At 44.2% G+C, this 19,943-nt stretch overlaps 1 protein-coding gene across 1 annotated transcript in view; it reads left to right on the top strand.

Annotated features, from left to right (window-relative positions):
* The window catches only part of LOC136862721 (cadherin-like and PC-esterase domain-containing protein 1), a 1,291,344-nt gene that overhangs the window by 544,482 nt on the left and 726,919 nt on the right, over positions 1 to 19,943 (top strand). The window contains exon 10 of the mRNA XM_067138943.2: positions 5,652 to 5,725. Coding sequence (XP_066995044.2) covers positions 5,652 to 5,725 — 74 coding nt within the window. The remainder of the gene's footprint in view (positions 1 to 5,651; positions 5,726 to 19,943) is intronic.

The raw sequence follows: 19,943 nt of genomic DNA, 5'->3' as shown, positions 1-19,943 counted from the left end.
TTAATTAAAGTACAGCCCCAGCATTTGCCTAGTGTGAAAATGGGAAACCACGGAAAACCATCTTCAGGGCTGCCGACAGTGGGATTTGAACCCACTATCTCCCGGATGCAAGCTCACTGCTGCCCGACCCTAACCGCACGGCCAACTCACCTGGTGGGCTGGTGTGGAATGAACACAGAAGACCGTTTGTACGATGGCCAAGATCGAAATCTGAATAAATTTCCCTTCGCAATTGCACTACTAAGTCCCTTTGACCCTAGAATACTAACGTTACCTAGGAGTTACGTTAATTCCAATCACTCGTAAAAGTTACGGTTCTTTTTTTAAAAGCTATTTCATTACAGGTTGTTTTACGTCGCACCGACACAAATAGGTTTTATGGCGACGATTGGATAGGGAAGGTCTAGGAGTGGGAAGGAAGCGACCGTCGCCTTAAGTAAGGTTAACCCCCAGCATTTGACTGGTGTGAAAATTGGTAAACCACTGAAAACTATCTTCAGGGCTGCCGACGGTGGGGTTCGAACCCACCATCTCCCGGATGCAAGCTCACAGCTGTGCGTCCCTAACCGCACGGCCAACTCGCCCGGTTTTATTTAAACAGTATGATGGTACAAATTTAAAACTTTTCCACATTAAAGTAATGTAAGCAGTCTCAAGAAGTAAGAAGTGAAGATTTAATAACAATAGGTCTGATTTGATTGTTCATACGTCACACAAAACACAGCACATTGCACGATGTTGGGCACAAATAGCGCGGGGACAGTGTCCACCGAAGTTGGTCATCATTCTTCTTAAACGCAGTGGGCATACCGAACAAACTGTTCTCTTTGTCTGGACAGGAACTCCACTTCCAGAGGACTCATTTTCACCAAGAATGTCCTTGATGGTTGTGCGAGTTGATCGCGGCAAATTTGGAATACTGCTCCGTTTCTCTAACCACGGTTGCGTCAAAGCACTGTGCAAGCCAAGCATGAATTTACGCCGGCTGATGGATTTCTGTTTCATCTGTTGTGCGCTGTGGCAATGAATAACCCATGAATTCATACATGCTGCATTTGTAATCCCATATAAGACACATATTGGCAACCTGCGTGTTTTTCTGCTGGAGTTAATGGACGAACACATGCGGTCGAAAGTATCCACTCCGGATTTAGTACCGTTATAACAACTTATTTTTGCTTTGTTGTTCTCTGCGGATACTTTAGCCCCTTCATGCATACTGGATAGTAAAATAACCAGTTTCTTATATTTAGACATGTACGACACCAGAGTGTTTTCCTTTTCAAAACAGAAAATATGTGATCTGACCTTACACTGTTTAGTAGCCAGCATTTCAGGAGGAGTTTCCCTTTTATTCTTCCGTAAAGTTCTACAGTTGTTAGTTCATAGGGTTCATTTAGTAACTCATCTGCTAAAGGAACGGACGTGAACCAGTTATCTGTCGTTACATTTCTGTTGATCCCATGAATTGGTTTTGTACGTTCTTTGACAAAAAACTCACCGAGTGGAACCCCACCAAATGCTGTTCCCTTTCCCAAATAAGGAATAGCGTTTATCATGTACTTGGTAGCCATATCGCACATTATTACTAACGGTATTCCATGAAATGAAATGGCGTATGGCTTTTAGTGCCGGGAGTGTCCGAGGACATGTTCGACTCGCCAGATGCAGGTCTTTTTTTATTTGACACCCGTAGGCGAGCTGCGCGTCGTGATGAAGATGAAATGATGATGAAGACGACACATACACCCAGCCCTTGTTCCAGCGAAATTAACCAATGATGGTTAAAATTCCCGACCCTAACGGGAATCGAACCCGGGACCCCTGTGGCCAAAGGCCAGCACGCTAACCATTTGGCCATGGAGCCGGACACTGTGTTCCATACTTTGCTGGCTTGTTTGGAATGTACATACGAAATTTGCAACGACCTCGACAAGCCAGCAGCTACTCATCAACTGTAACGTACGAACCAAGAGTGTAGAAACTGAAAACATTTGCGATAAATACATATTCCATATCTCACGTATGTGTGTAAAGGGATCAATTTGTGTCCGGTTGGCCCTTGTTTCTTTATCATAAAAAAAACGCATGCTGTCTAATAAATATGTCCTTACTGCAAGTTGCTTTATACAATGAACCACACAAACATGCGTCAAGTTGGTAGATGATTGTCTCTGAGTTCAGCTGATAAAATTAATAGTCTAACTATGGCTCTCACCTTCTCAACACAAGTCTCGGATATAGTTGCACTTAACATCAAGTACAGTACTTAGTTTGCTTTCTTCGTATTTCCTCATTGGTATGTGTAACATTGTTCAGTAATATTTTGAAAATGAGAACGTACAACCTGCTTTCCAGTCTTTGACCGGGTCAGGGATGGAATGAATGAACCAGATATAGGCTATTATAACAATGGGGTCGCCACTCCCAAGCTGATATTAATGACTGATAAATGCGATGAAATGATAATGGAGAGTGTTGCTGGGATGTAAGATGACACGGAAAACCGGAGTACCCGGAGAAAAACCTGTCCCGCCTCTGCTTTGTCCAGCACAAATTTCACATGGAGGGACCGGGATTTGAACCACGGTATCCAGCCATGAGAGGTCGACGCGCTGCCGTCTGAGCCACGGAGGCTCTCAGTAATATTTTATCATTTATAAATAATGAAAAACAGTCGACCGGATCTTGGGCTTCTCTTGCTTGCCCTTGAAAGAAACGCACGATGTTCATTCTTGCTGTTCTGGTTCCTAAGGAGCATAGTTCTGTGGTCCTCCGGTAACCATTCTTGCCCCTGAAAGAAAATTTTGAAGGTACGATTATGGCAGAATGACTTGGACCTACAGAGGCCACCTTGCGGATTATTTTCACGTGAATGTTTTGGTGGCATTGGAATAGTCTTCACGTTATCTGCAATAGGCTACGCCTCATCTTGACAGCAGGTTCATTGTCACTGGAAGTTTCACAAACAGAATCAGACAGAATGTACTTATCATCCGAACCACTATCTCGAAATTACCGGGCGAGTTGGCTGTGCGGTTAGGGCGGTGCAGCTGTGAACCTGCATCCGGGAGATAGTGGGTTCGAACCCCACTGTCGGCAGCCCTGAAGGTGGTTTTTCCGTGGTTTCCCATTTTCACACCAGGCAAATGCTGGGGCTGTACCTGAATTAAGGCCACGTCCGCTTCCTTCCCACTCCTAGGCCTTTCCTATCCCGTCGTCGTCATAAGACCTAACTGTGTCGGTGCGACGTAAAGCCACTAGCAAAAAGAAAATCTCCAAATTCATGACAACTAGCCGTAGATACTCGTGTAGTGGCAGGCCTCAAGCTGCGCACACGTTTATTTCCAAGAGTCACCTGTAAACCACGAGACAGGTCTGCACCACGCGCTCCGTCTCGATCAAGTTGAAGCCTCGGTGATGACAAAGTTTCAGAATCTGCTTCGTCACTGGAGATACCGCTAATCTGTCCCGTGTCACTGTCTTCAGTCATGTTCGATAACATTGCCTCTATTTCGGCGGAAGTGATGGAATTCGTTGTCATATTTTCTTGTTAAAACTTGGAGTTGATTTCGCACAGTTTTCAAAAAAACTCTATCCTATTCGTGACGCTACAGAGAGAAGCGAGGGAAACGTCATTTCAATCGCAAACAACAAAAAACTTACAGTAATTCCAACGTGTCGTAAATTTCACGACTACACTAACTTGTAAAACACTGCTTTCGTAACAGCCGGGATCATGGATAGACACGTCCAACAATGCAGCTTGCCTCCAACTGAAGGTAGCGAGGCGTTCGGTGCTCAGGACTTCCGTTTTTAGAGCAGTAGGCTATGTTACCAAACTGCCGCGTAAAGATAACGACGCGGTAGTATTCTAGTATTAAGCAGTCATAAATTCGTTATATAGCCGGAATTCGAACCCAGGTCGACCGCCATTATGCTAAACTTGCAGCAAGATAGAGGACTAAATGTACAGTGTACTTATTATCTAGTTTAAACAAGTATACCTAGGTTTCTCAGGGTTAGGTGGATACATATGGCGTCTACGTGCTTTTATCTTGTGCATTGTAGGCATCATGTATTTGAAGTGATAATATCACTGGTCCATTTCCTTGATAAATTCAAATTTTCGAACAGCAAGGAAGTCTAGCTCGTATCCACTAGGGTGCGGTGTTCAGTGTAATTTGTCAAGTTTGTAATTACAAAATCATACAGCATGGATAATTCGCAATATTACTGCCTGAAGCTCTTCTTCTTCTGAATCTGTTTACGCTCCAGGGTTGGTATTTCCCTCGGACTTAGCGCCTCAAAGGCAGTGTCCTGGAGCGGGAAACATTGGGTCGGGGATACAACTGGGGAGAATGACCAGTACCTCGCCCAGGCGGCCTCACGTGCTATGCTGAACAGGGACCTTGGTGGGAAATGGGAAGATTGTAAGGGATAGATAAGGAAGAGGGAAGGATGCGGCCGTAGCCTTAAGTTAGGTACCATCCCGGCATTTGCCTGGAGGAAAAGTGGGAAACCACGGAAAACCACTGCGAGGATGGCTGAGGTGGGAATCGAACCCACCTCTACTCAGTTTACCTCCCGAGGCTGAGTGGACCCCGTTACAGCCCTCGTAACACTTTTCGAATTTCGTGGCAGGGCCGGGAATCGAATCCAGGCCTCCGGGGGTGGCAGATAATCACACTGACCACTGCACCACAGAGGCGGACGCCTGAAGCTCACTCAACTTTAATTGCTACGCCGAACTGCAGTACCACCTCTATGTATACTAGCTCCCCCCCCCAAAAAAAAGCTCATGTTTTGTATGTCCGACTCATTGTCTGAACGGTCAGCGTTGTGGCCTCTGGTTTAGAGGGACCCGGGTTCGATTCCCGTCCGGGTCGGGGATTTTAGTCATGTTTGATTAATTCTTATGGCTCTGGGACTGTGTATTTGTGTTGGTTCCAAAACTTTCCTCTTCATTTTCAGACAACACACTACACTACCAATCACCACAGAAACACGCAATAGTGATTACATCCTTCCATAAAAAGTTTGCGTCAGGAAGGGCATCGGGAAGTAAAACAGGCCAAATCCACATGTGCTCCAAAGATGGCATCCGCCACCCCACAAGGTGTGGGAAAAGGGGTAGAGGAGGAGGAGGAAGAAGAAGAAGAAGAAGAAGGAGAAGAAGAAGTAGAAGAAGAAGAAGAAGAAGCTCATGCTTCCTATGTTCCTCGGTTTTAATATTTCGTCAGCCTTAATTTTAATTGTTAATAAAATATAATTCACCTGCCATGTACATACGAACCATGTGGACACCATGAACAAATATTTTATCTATAGTTTCAGTTGTTTCTGAGAAAAATGTGCCTGCGAGGAATGTATACAATACCATGACCTCATTCTTTCCTTGAGCGTCTGCAAATCAGTTGTATTAGTGAATACAAGTGATTTATAAATTACCCGGTACCCAACACATTTTCAAATGTATTATTATTGTATTATCGGTCATTACAGACGCTTTCCTCTTCACTTACTACTGTTTTCTGTGTAACTCTTTTTAAACAATCAACTTTCATAAGTAAATAATGGTATAATATGTAAAATTACCTGTTAATTATTTTACAGATGTGTTTTCTTTTAAAGCACATTTTATTTTTCAGCTTTAACCTCCAAAGTCTGCAGGCGGGCGCTGAAAACAGCCGGGAGACGAGACCAGAGGAAGATTGCGCTACAGGTAAGGGGGAGCTTGTTTGTTTACTTGATGTTTCAAGTGGCCGAACATCTAGATCATCGACCCAGGTAAGGTGGATATAAGCTCTTTCAAAGCTACAGAACATTCAGGTAACACCTCACATGAGCACGATGTTTACTTCGTTTCTATAATGAACAGAACAAGAAGATCCCTCCTCTTACCTCAATTGATGATTCGGTAGTACCTGCTTTGTACCTGGTGAGCAGTTCAATCATGTGTCTATCGGAAAAAATGGGATAAAGGAAGAAAAGTGATAGTGGAACTTATTAATATGGTAAATATTGCTTTAAAGCTCTTTAGTCTGTCAAACACGTAAGTTCAATATAATATACAGGGTGGCGGGAAACAACGTGAATCGGCTCTTTGAGCGTTAGGGGGCTGGTCATGTTGATAAATAATTTAAAATAAATAATTCCATATCTAGCACCGTTGTTATTTTATCAGATGCTGAAGTTAACCAATCAGAACACTTCGCGGGCGAATTCATATGGGCTTTGGGCGGCAGTGTTGCTAAATCTGCGCTTGACTGAAAAACATGCCGAGAAATCAGCATCAAACGCAAACTAAACGTAGCTTCCAGCTTCCAGCCAGTGTCACTGTAGCGTACTTGCTTTGGCGCGATCCTGTCTGCGCGGAGGTCTGTATTCAAAACCCTCCCCTAAAGAAGTTTTGTTCTTCGACTTGTACCCTCATGACGGTTTCAAGCCACGTACAGATTTAGTAACATTGCCTCGCAAAGACAGGGGCTGCCTGGCCGAGGCGGTAAAGGCGTGCTCGGTTCGCCCGGAAGGACGTGGGTTGGAATCGCCGCGAGGAAGTCGTAAAATTTAAGAAACGAGATTTTCACTTCCGGAGGTGCATATGGCCCTGAGGTTCACTCAGCCTACACCAAAAATGAGTACCAGGTTAATTCCTGGGGCAAAGGTGGCCGGGCGTAGAACTTACCACTCTACCCCATCACGCGCCGAGGTTAACAATGGTTGGAAGCCTTTACCTTCCACTCCTCCAAGGGCCTTCATGGCCTGCACGGAGGTGACTTTGCTTTTTTGTCTTGCAAAGACAATTTTAATTCTCCCACGAAGTGACCTGATTGGCTAACTTCAACAGCTGATAAAATAACAACAGTACGAGATATGGAATATTATACTTCACATTAGTTACCAGCGTGACCAGTCCTGTAACGCTTATAACAGTGCGATTCAGCAATCCATTCCAATAGCGTTTACTGCAGCCCAACTAACGTGCACATGGTCATAGGGGTGCTGTTCTCGTGCAGGCGTACTGTGCTGATGTTGAGTGAGCAGGACTCCTTGAAATCACGTAGCAATGACCTTTTACCATGTAACTATGCTAATGTGTCGTGCCTCGTGTCCGGGTGTAGCGAAGAGGGGAATCAATGCGTAAAACTAGGTAACAGTGCAGTAATTAATGTCTTTAACACCGAACCGGATGGCGTATGTACTCTGCTCTCGTCGTACTACAGTATGTTTCCAGCGGTGTAGCGTAGCGGATGTGGATAGGCGTTCGCCTAGCAGTCGACGCAATGTGCCAGTGGCGGTTGGAATCCTTCAAAAATGTTTGCATCTGTATGATGTTTGAATCCATAAACACAGGCCTACGTTTGCCACATTCAAACAGTAAAATGACGCTGTTATTCATCTCGTGCCCTGCGCATACTCCGCTGGTTAGGGCCTGAATGTACTGCAATCTCTGTCATTCGGCATGTTATCCACAGTGGAATACGTTGATCTGCTCCTCATTTATGGGGAAGCAAGACTTAACGTGTGCGAGGCACTACGTCTGTACCAGGAACGGTATCCAGACAGGCGACACCCGGCTGCTACGACATTCCGCCGTGTTGAAAGACGCCTAAGAACAACAAGCGTGATTTCCAACCAGCCACCAGTCCGTGATAAGCCCGTTATATCGAGTGAAACAGAAGAGGGAACATAAATTTCACCCATACCATCTTGAGCTACACCAGGAATTCCATGGGCGGGATTTCAAAGCTCGAATGGAGTTCTGACGGTGGCTATTAAGCAGGCTAGACAATGATGCAGCATCCGTATAGCATATCTTGTTCTCGAACGAATCGCGCTTCCCACAACCATGGGCAGGCTACGTCAATCGCCACAACATGCACTATTGGAGTCCGGACAGTCATCACTGGGTGCGACAGGCGGCCCATCAAGTACGATGGGGAGTGAATGTTTGGTGTGGAATCTTGGGGGATCGCCTGATTGAACCTTACTTCTTTGAGGTCTATTGGATGGGCCCACGTCACCTGCACTTTCTGCGTCAAGAACTCCCACTGCTGCTGGAGGATGTGCCATTTCATGATCATTTGACGATGTGGTTGCAATAGTTTGGAGCTCTAACACATTCGACTTTGAACGTTCGTAACCATCTGAACGAGGAACTGCCAGGGAAATGGATAGGGCGAGGATGCCCTGTTTCTTGGCCCGCCAGATCACCGGATTTAACGCCGTTAGAGTTCTTATGGAGACATTTGAAGAACATTGTTTACACTCAAGCACCGGAAAACCCCGACCAGCTCCGACAACTCATCATGGACCCCTGCCGAGCAATTACACCTGGAATGCTTCAGCGCGGAAGATGATCTTTTAGACACCGGGCCCGAATGTGCATAAACCGAAACGGTCATCACATCGAGCGTTTGCTGCGATAAAACATTACACGCCAGTTGTGTTCCTGCTATTTCCGGTCTGCTGATTAATCGACCCTTCTTTGGGCCACAAACACATTCATTCACACACAATTGGCATGAAAGCGGGTATTGAACTTAAATTGCGTGCGGTACGTATTAAACAAATATTTCAAAAAATTTGTATGCCTTGCCCCGGTCTCGAGCCTCCTACTTAACATGCAAGCCCTCTCTGCACGCCTTCACCAATTACGCTAAGATTCCATACGGCACACTGGGCAGCTTATAGCAAGTAATAGGTTTACGGCGGTCACAATATCATTTTAGTGTTTCGATGAAGTGTCAGATTCATATGATCTAGAAGCCACACGCATGTCTTCCGGTGTTTAATGCGAGTATAACATTACGTCGTCCTATCACGGTGAGGCGGTAAATACCAAGATATCCGGTTGTGTTGTCTGAGCATACCGGCAGGGCATATGATGTTTCTCCTTTAAAAAGGGCAGATATTTTCAGGACGGAATGAATATTGTGGGTGGCATAAAACTACATTGGAAGGGGTGGCTGAATCACACTGTATACCCGGTTCCCCGTTGTTTTTGCCCAGCCTGTATAAAATACACACTATTAATTGTTAATTAACGTCGCCATAAGACATATCTGTGCCGTTGCGACGTAAAACAAATAGCAAAAAAATTGTTAATTAATCGTTTAGTGGGTGTAGTGTAGTGTAATGTAATGTATTAATAGTGTGTATTTTATACAGGTGTGTTATACAGGTTTGTTACAGTGTTGCATATTTTATTGAGTTTGTGAGTTTGACAGACTGACAAGCTTTAAAGTTACACTTAACCAAGTGGACACTGGAATGTATGGCTTCCTTCTTGAGAAATTACTATGGTTACTTAAGAAAAAAGCAGTCCGCCTCTGTCGTGTACTGGTTAGTGTGATTATCTGTTACCCCTGGAGGACCGGGTTCGATTCCCGGCTCTGCCAAGAAATTTAAAAAGTGGTACGAGGGCTGGGACGGGGTCCACTCAGCCTCGGGAGGTCAACTGACTAGAGGTGGTTTTCCGTGGTTTCCCACTTCTCCTCTAGGCAAATGCCGGGATGGTACCTAACTTCAGACCACGGCCGCTTTCTTTCCTCTTCTTTGTCTATCCCTTCCAATCTTCCCATCCCCCCGCAAGCCCCTGTTCAGCATAGCAGGTGAGGCCGCCTGGTCGAGTACTGCTCACACTCCCCAGTTGTATCACCAGACCCAATATCTCACGCTCCAGGATACTGCCCTTGAGGCGGTAGAGTTGGGATCCCTCGCTGAGTCCGAGGGAAAAGCCAACCGTGGAGGGTAAGCAGATTAAGAAAGAAGGAAGAAGAAAGAAGGAAGAAATAAGCATAAATAGTGCATTACATACACATGCCAAAATTTTATAAACTTTGTTCTTGTAAGAATTATGTACTTTACCGGGCGAGTTGGTCGTGCGGTTAGGGGCGCGCAGCTGTAAGTTTGCATTCGGGAGATAGTAGGTTCGAGCCCCACTGTCCGCAGCCTTGAAGGTTTTTTTCAGTGGCTTCCCATGTTCACACCAGACAAATGCTGGGGCTACCTTAATTAAGGCGACAGCCACTCCCTTCCCACTCCTAGGTATTTCCTATCCATTTGTCACCGTAAGACCTATCTGTGTCGGTGCGACGTAAAACAAATTCTAAGAAAAAAGAATTATGTACTGTATGGAATACATTTTTCAGAGAAGTATATAAGTTCAATTACACAATTAAATGTTCAAAAGTGTTGCCCATTATTTTCTGCACACACGTGTAATCGGCCGATTGATGAATAGGTAACACTGAGTAGCATGTCTCATGTAATCCTACCTCAGGTTGCCTCTATACGGTATTTCGTGTCCTCTGAATTTGTAACTGCTGAGAAGTGTATCTCAAGCGTCAATTTCACATTACAATTACTCGGGACTGAATTAACGTGCTACACCGTAACAAACGGCATCATTAACATCTTCTTCTCTAGTTTCAATTATGCTAAGGTTAATATGGGGTTTCCGTTTAAAAATACACTGACTGACAGAGCAAATGCAACACCAAGGAGGAGTGGTTCGAAAGGGATGAAAGTTGGGGAAAAAACAGAGTCAGCACGGAAGAATAATTGATGTTTATTTCAAACCGATATGCAGGTTACACAATGCGCACGGCATCGACTCAGTAGGATGCAGGACCACCGCGAGCGGCGATGCACGCAGAAACACGTCGAGGTACAGAGTCAATAAGAGTGCGGATGGTGCCCTGAGGGATGGTTCTCCATTCTATGTTAACCATTTGCCACAGTTGGTCGTCCGTAAGAGGCTGGGGCAGAGTTTGCAAACGGCGTCCAATGAGATCCCACACGTGTTCGATTGGTGAGAGATCCGGAGAGTACGCTGGCCACGGAAGCATCTGTACACCTCGTAGAGCCTGTTGGGAGATCCGAGCAGTGTGTGGGCGGGCATTATCCTGCTGAAACAGAGCATTGGGCAGCCCCTGAAGGTACGGGAGTGCCACCGGCCGCAGCACATGCTGCACTTAGCGGTGGGCACTTAACGTGCCTTGAATACGCACTAGAGGTGACGTGGAATCATACGCAATAGCGCCCCAAACCATGATGCCGCGTTGTCTAGCGGTAGGGCGCTCCACAGTTACTGCCGGATTTGACCTTTCTCCGCGCCGACGCCACACTCGTCTGCGGTGACTATCACTGACAGAACAGAAGCGTGACTCATCGGAGAACACGACGTTCCGCCATTCCCTCATCCAAGTCGCTCTAGCCCGGCACCATGCCAGGCGTGCACGTCTATGCTGTGGAGTCAATGGCAGTCTTCTGAGCGGACGCCGGGAGTGCAGGCCTCCTTCAACCAATCGACGGGAAATTGTTCTGGTCGATATTGGAACAGCCAGGGTGTCTTGCACATGCTGAAGAATGGCTGTTGACGTGGCGTGCGGGGCTGCCACCGCTTGGCGGCGGATGCGCCGATCCTCGCGTGCTGACGTCAATCGGGCTGCGCCTGGACCCCTCGCACGTGCCACATGTCCCTGCGCCAACCATCTTCGCCACAGGCGCTGCACCGTGGACACATCCCTATGGGTATCGGCTGCGATTTGACGAAGCGACCAACCTGCCCTTCTCAGCCCGATCACCATACCCCTCGTAAAGTCGTCTGTCTGCTGGAAATGCCTCCGTTGACGGCGTCCTGGCATTCTTAGCTATATACGTGTCCTGTGGCACACGACAACACGTTCTACAATGACTGTCGGCTGAGAAATCACGGTACGAAGTGGGCCATTCGCCAACGCCGTGTCCCATTTATCGTTCGCTACGTGCGCAGCACAGCGGCGCATTTCACATCATGAGCATACCTCAGCGACATCAGTCTACCCTGCAATTGGCATAAAGTTCTGACCACTCCTTCTTGGTGTTGCATTTGCTCTGTCAGTCAGTGTACGTAAGTTTGAGTGGAAAATTATACTTCCTGTACATTTTAAATTAGTGGTATCCTCTAATTCACGAACCCCTCCCCTAACGCTCTGTCTGTGAAAGCTGTTTTTCAGAAATCCTCGTTGTTCGACAAAATAATATTGCTTGTGGTAATGTTAGGTGACTCACTCTGTATAAATGATACTGGACCGTGATCATTGCTCAGAGACTTAGAAGCGTATATGAGGTTTGTTAGCTAAACGATTATATACTGACGTTGCAACGTCTAGCACGCAGCTGTGTATTAGTCTGTTGTGACCTGCCAGCCCTGTGGTAGCCAATTTTGATATTTCCTGAACGGGCTAGGGAGGCACACGACCGACGAGCTCCCAGCAGGCCTGGAGGGCGGGGACGGCCTTTCCGAGTACTGCTCTTCATCTGGTTTCCCCGTGAGTCTCTGGAAGATACAACGAGAATGTTCCGTCTCCAGGCACATCGCGAATGACCTCGATAATGTTGTGAGATGGACAGTAGGCAATGGCATGATGATAAACGGGGATAAAAGTCAGGTTGTGAGTTTCACAAATAGGAAAAGTCCTCTCACTTTTAATTACTGCGTTGATGGGGTGAAAGTTCCCTTTGGGGATCATTGTAAATACCTAGGTATTGATATAAAGAAAGATCTTCATTGGGGTAATCACATAAATGGAATTGTAAATAAAGGGTACAGATCTCTGCACATGGTTATGAGAGTATTTAGGGGTTGTAGTAAGGATGTAAAGGAGAGAGCATATTTGTCTCTGGTGAGACCCCAACTAGAGTATGGTTCCAGTGTATAGGACCCTTGCCAGGATTACTTGATTCAGGAACTGGAAAAAATCCAAAGAAAAGCAGCTCGATTTGTTCTGGACGATTTCCGACAAAAGAGTAGTGTTACAAAAATGCTGCAAAGTTTGGGCTGGGAAGACTTGTGAGATAGGAGACGAGCTGCTCGACTAAGTGGTATGTTCCGAGCTGTCAGTGGAGAGATGGCGTGGGAGGACATCAGTAGGCGAATAAGTTTGGATGGCGTCTTTAAAAGTAGGAAAGATCACAATATGAAGATAAAGTTGGAATTCAAGAGGACAAATTAGGGCAAATATTCGTTTATAGGAAGGGGAGTTAGGGATTGGAATAACATACCACGGGAGATGTTCAATAAATTTCCAATTTCTTTGCAATCATTTAAGAAAAGGCTAGGAAAACAACAGATAGGGAATCTGCCACCTGGGCGACTGCCCTAAATGCAGATCAGTAGTGACTGATTGAGTGATTGATTAAAAGGAGGCTAGGCGCTGAAATTCAGTCACTGTTATTCAGTGTGGGAATCCGTGGTGGAGTCAGTGTTGGATTTAGAGTACTGAGTTGGACCCGGGGTGTTGGTGCTCGGTGGGTGGGCTGAGGGCGACAGTGGAGTTGGCAGTCGCTAGTGTCCCTTCGGACTCTGGACGAGGAGTGGTTGTTGTTGCGTCGGAGTACCATGTGACTAGCTGGACTGAAGACGACGTACTGTGTGTGTGTGTGTGTGTGTGTGTGTGTGTGTGTGTGTGTGTGTGTGTGTGTGTGTGTGTGTGTGTGTGTGTGTGTGTGTGTGTGTGTGTGTGTGTGTGTGTGTGTGTGTGTGTGTGTGTGTGTGTGTGTGTGTGTGTGTGTGTCGTAGAGTCAGCGACTGGAGCAGCTATCGTGTGTGTAATTGGAACAGTGTTAATGGTCGTTGTTGTGAGCAGCATTGTCTTGCTGTTTAACACTACTGATCTGCTGCTGTTTAGTTTACTGTGTTTGGCTGTGTGAACTACTGGACTGCCTCTGGAGTCGAACCACTGAACAGTCGTCGTGTGTTTTGTGACGAGTAGCCATGTGTTCAAATCTGGCTGTCTGCACGCAACTGCTGTGTTGGGTGCCTGGACTCATGAGCTCAGCTAAAATGCCTATAAATTAGGATTACCATCCCCAGGTAATACCAAAGGGCCGAACCGCCTGCTGTGTGACAAGAAGAAGAGAGTCTTGTAAATAGCCAGCAATTACTAGGTGTGGCCATTCATGGTTGAACAGAACTGTGTTTGTGTGTGCATTTATTAGGTCATCCTGAAATAAATTAGAGTAATCAAAAAGACATTGTTTTATTCGTAACAATATTAATTACATCTTCGCTTTATCCATTTTTTGGGCATGAAATCTCATAAACCAGCTCTGGTCACAGTTCCAGATACAGCTCTTTCGGAAATTCTCTGTTTCATCATGTTCATTTTATTGTTGTGGCATGCGGCTTCCGCAGAGGCCTGGTGCAGGTCTTTCAAGTTAATGCCTGTAGGCGAACTGCGCGTCTATGACGATGGGTCCCACCAAGGATGAATTCTCATGCTGAACAAGGCACACACACCCAGCCCCCAAGCCATCGGAATTAACCTGTGAAGGTTAATACGTACTTCTTTATTCATCAAGCTCATTCCTAACTTAAACTTTATCTCCTAATTCCGAATATCCTCCTGCCTTTGTTCCAACCTGTTTGTACCAGCGATCATTCTCACTTCTTTCATGGCTGTTACTTTTAGCTTATGAATAAGATATCATGAGCGTACCCAGTTTTTGCTCCCGTACAGCAACCTTGGTCCGAAAACAGACCGGAGTAAAGAAATTTTCATCAATGAGCTGACTACTTCTTTTGCAGAATACTGTTTATTACAATTGCGTGCTCAGAGCATTAGCTTCGCTGCACGTTGACTCAGTCTTGCTTACTATTCTACCATCATGCGAGAATGCACATCTTAAATACTTCAAATGATCTACCTGTTTCAGTTTTGTATTCCCAATCTGACATTCAATTACTTTACGTGTTTTTTTTTTACTGGCATTGGTTTGGTCTTGGAGATTCCAATGTTCATATAATATTCACTGCACCTATTTCCGAATTCCAAGATATTAGATTGCTGGCTTTCAGCACAGCCTGCCACTAACACCAATTCGTTAAATTCCCTGACACTTCTGGCAATCGAACACGGGACCCTTTTGACCAAAGGCCAGACGCTAGCTATTTAGCCATGGAGCCGGATAACATGTTCATTAACTTTAGTAATGAATTATTGCTTCCTTTTCTTGTCATTTCTGATTATCGTTCTTAGTTTGAAGTATAGTTATACATAAGTGGGCAAACGTTATTCCGAAGTTTATTTTCAAATCATCATTAAAATATTCCAATATTCTGAAAGCCCTATATTTGTGACTGCTTCTGTTTCCAATGTTGTAAATTCCAGTAATGAATGATAAACAATCTCCTAAACTGGGGAAAAATACGTACATACCTGACAATATTTTGTTAGTACAGAGGGTTCCATGGGGAAGAATGTTGAAATTCAAGGTGATAACCGCCCTAGGCAACCCTCTGAATCTGAATCTCTCACTGAAAAGAACATTGAGGTTGTGCGAAAGTTTGTTGCAGCAGGACAGGCGACTGACATATCGACCGATAGAAGAGACTCTGCGCATCCCTGCACTGGCTATTCATTTATTTATTTATTATTAGAAAGATTTTTCTCCTTATTTCCAACGTTCATTTTCGCAGGAACAAAAGGATCATAGTATGAAATTATGCCATAAAATGCTAAAGAAAACTTGAAATTGGAACTAACTGTAACGTGAATATGGAGGGTTGCCCCAGTTAAGCTTGGACGATTTTGACGTACCTTTTGTCCTAGGCGACTCCTTTTCTCTAGACCCGTTTGTGCTCGATGTGATAGCCACGGACACGGACTATTGACTTACATCTCAATTTCCACTGTAGAAGAGTTCGACGGAGTACAGGAAGAGTAATATTGTCCCATACCTCTTTGCACACTTTCCAAAGACTCTCAATAGTGGCGAGACGTCTAGAAGAAAGCCGTCTGTTCAGGACACCAAAGCCACAGAAATCCATCGGCGAAGCATCCAGGGATTTTACAGAGATGTCACTAAATGATATGCCACAGACACCCGTCTCTGCTTCTTTTCTCTCGTAGTAGGTGACTGATGATCTCGCATGATGATTGTATGCTTTATCCACATGGCTCCAGATATTTGGAGCATCTTCACCGTAAAGACAAGGGATATCTTCGTCAATATAGGGGTCTATGACATTCTTCTGGAAGTAGGTAGCATTGATCTTTACATTTTTCAGCACTCTGAGGATTCTGAGTTTACTCCGGCTACAATATCTTGCCACTACCATGAATATCCTAGCAAACTTTTCTTTGTTTTTCTTGATGAAGTGTGAGTGCTACTTTTGGCCTTTAGGGCGATAATAGATTTCCCGGGGCGTGTTGGTGTCATCCAAAAAAACCAAAGCTTCATCCAAGGTAACGACTGATTGCCATTTATCTCCTGCTGGGTAGTTTCCGTATAACTATCTGGCACTAGTGAGCCGTTCTTTAACGTCCCTTGCTTTCAAAGAATGCCCAAGTACCTTATTCGCTTTACCAGGTTCAGGTCTTCGTTAATAATACGGCAGACTGTACCTTTAGATGTGCTTGTGTGGTTGGCGAAGTGTCTTTGAGTTCGTGGATTTTCCTTCAGGACAGCAGCCTTTACCTTCTGAATGATGTCTGGAGTCCTGGAGGGTCGAACTCTCTTTCGCGGCAAATTTTTCGAAGTTGTTGTTTCTGGCGGGAAACCATTTTGATGTAATTTTATCATATTGTCTACAGAGAACTTTCTAGTGTTGAGATCTTTCATTTTACACGGTTGTACAATTCTCGATAATGAGAAATTATCATCGGAAAGGCCAACAATACAGCCTTGCCATATATATGCAATTCGGCAGGCCATGAGGCATGACTGTTCGCAGCACTTCTCTAAATCACACTGACCAGACAGAACAAAAGAAACGACATGCAGCTGCTTCCAGGAGCGGCGTGTGCGCTCAAGGTGTCATCCTGTATTAACTGGGGCAACCCTCCGTAGTATCGTTTCAGCTCCTGAGACATTATTATTATTATGACGCTCAGTGTGCTCAAACAGGCCTATTCTTGACAAAGAAAAAAGCATGAATTTTCCAAAAGTATCGATATGTTTTATTCAAACAATAGATAAATCTCTGAAACATACGTTTTTTTTAGTTTTTTTTTTGCAAGCTGCTTTACGTCGCACCGACACAGATAGGTCTTATGGCGACGATGGGATAGGAAAGGGCGGAGTGGGGAGGAAGCGACCGTGGCCTTAATTGAGGTACAACCCCAGCATTTGCCTGGTGTGAAAATGGGAAACCACGAAAAACCATCTTCAGGGCTGCCGACAGTGGGGCTCGAACCCAATATCTCCCGATTACAAGCTCAAAGCTTTGCGACCCTAGCCGTATGGCCAACCCGCTCGGTGCTGACTAGCTTCAACATATAGAGTTGTGTATTCAGTGTAGGGAAGATTATTTTGAAAATCTATGAAAAGTATAGTCGTACTTTAAACCTTTCCTAGCGACTTTTTATTAATGAGTTATTTACATAATTATGAAAAATTCAGCACTGCACTTTTGAGTAAAATAGCCTAATGAAGCCTGACTACTTGAGACACAGTTTATCTTGAAATTTAGATTGGTTAGCTATAGCATAGTTTCACTAAGTTTGATACCCATAATTGTATGGTGAGACCAATTAAAGGCTCGACATTACTGTGAATCTATCTGAAATATCCCAGATAATGACGATCTTCATAGGATTTGATTTCTCCCACCAGTAATTTTAATATGATAATAATACATTTTTTTTATTTTCCTAGGTCGGAGGACCAGGTATTTCTGAGGTAGAATGAAATCAAATGCGTCCTATTTTTCTCTAGTAGTTTAACGTCGTACTAACACATCGAAGGTTTTCGGCTACGCAAGGATAGCAACGAGCTAGGATTGGGAAGGTAGCGTCCGTGATCTTAATTAAGGTTAGCATTAATTTAATTTAATTTAATTAAGCAGTTGCCTGTTAAGAAAATGGTAAACCATGGACAAACATCTTCAGGGCTACCGACGGTGGGATTCGAACCCACCATCTCCCAAATGCAAGCTCACAGCTACGTGACACTAATCGCACGGGCAGCTCGCTCAGTGATTCATAGTTCTAAATCTGATTCTGATGGTAATAAATTTACCTGGGAACAAAATTCCGGCAATTCGATGTCTCTGAAAACCGTAAAAATGGGACGTAAATCCAATAACATTATTAAAATTATTACTTTTACTTGGTGTGACATGTTCCACGCTAACCAATTGTTTGAAACGATCCTAGATGATACGTAGGCCTACTCTGTCATGCTTACACGCGCACATCACGCGACCTTATCTTCAAATTGTGATGTTTCATGTCTGTTCAGAAGTCACATGCCTATCACTGTATTTTTATCTCCAAGTTATTCAGCCTTTGATTAACGTACACATTACCTGCTACTAATTCAGTGGCGGGCATTGGCCTATTTAACCACATTTAAAGCTCCAATTGATTACCGGCGAGTCATGCACATTATAAAAAACCGTGTTTATACCAATATTCGTTAAGCACATTTCACCAGCGGGTAATGGATTACTTTATACTAATAAATAATATTATTTGCTTTAAATCCCACTAACTACTTTTCATGGTATTTGGAGACGCCGAGGTGCCGGAATTTAGCCTCACAGGAGTTCTTTTACGTGTCAGTAAATCTACTGACACGAGGCTGACATATTTGAGCACCTTCAAATATCACTGGACCGAACCAGGATCGAACCTGCCAAGTTGGCGTCAGAGCGCCCGCCCGTCAACTGTCTGATCCACTCAGCGCGTCTTTCTCTTTTTACATGCTAATCTCAAAATTTTACGAAGGATTTGGTCTTTTCAACGTGTGACATGCTTTCGAACAAGGTCTTCTTCAGCCTTAAAAATCTGGTTTATTCACCTCGTATTAAGAGGACAGTCTGGAGATAAATATGGATACTTCGGCCATTTTGCTGAATTCATACAGCCTGGAAACTTTTAGGTAACGATTCAGAAAATGAAACTACATCTAACTTCTGCTTTTCGTTCTTTTGCTGTTTTCCAAATTTTAAACTTTACATATTGAATTTCATTTTTCTTCTGTAATATTCTGTTTAGTTTAACCAAACTTAACCCAGTGAGAATCCCGGCGCAGTAAATCTCATCTCGCGGCAAGTATATCTGTGGTTACAACGCAAGATTCGGAACGTCATATCTCTGATTCTTTACATCTTTGAGCAATGATTCAAAAATATACGTTATCTGCCATCTGTTGGCGACGTTACTGAAGCTCGTACTTGGTTTCTATCCCTTCGAGAAGTGCTGTAAACTTAGTTTTTGTATGTGAATGTCTACTGTTTTCAGAAATCAACTTCTCGGTGAAGAACAAGGCCACTTACATTCGTGCCGAAGTACCCGATACCGAGAATGTATTAGAAATGTTGAAGAACGATGGAAGCGAGTGTTCCAATTTTGCACATACGATTGAAGAAGTTGATGACGACTTCCCTGAAATATCATAATCAAGAGTGAAAGGATAAGATACTGGTAAACGAGAATTTTAACCTGCAAAGAGGTTAAAATCTGGTATCGTGCACAGTTTAGGGAATACCTGTACAAAAATTGAACTAATGTGACTGTGAACGTTATACATTTATTTTGAGGAATTGTGATGATCATGATATAAAGGATATCATACAAGAGAAGAATAAGAATAATGATCCACCGATCCACCCATCCTACATTTTCCCGGCTCATGTAGTCTAATCGCTGTACAGCAATTCTGTAGGTTTTTTTGTTGTCTTTTTTTTTGTCATTCTAATAACAACTTTTACCAACTTCAAGATTTGTAAAGAAGCAAGCCACACGTTTCAGTGATGATTCAGTTAATAGAACCTTAACATTTTTCAGTGTGTCGGAGAGTAAATATAACACTTATAACACTACACATGCCCGAAAAGTTTTAATGTTACGTCAAGCTCAAGATGACAGCGTCAACAAAATCAGTCCAAATAAACCAAGAAAACCGTTTAGAGTGAAAATATTGTAAGAAAAAGAACCAGTGTTCAG

This window comes from Anabrus simplex, chromosome 2 (assembly GCF_040414725.1).
Source record: "Anabrus simplex isolate iqAnaSimp1 chromosome 2, ASM4041472v1, whole genome shotgun sequence".
In the NCBI taxonomy this organism is placed as follows: Eukaryota; Metazoa; Arthropoda; class Insecta; order Orthoptera; family Tettigoniidae; genus Anabrus; species Anabrus simplex.
Note: the sequence above shows the minus strand (reverse complement) of the source record. Positions and strands in the feature narration are given on the sequence as shown.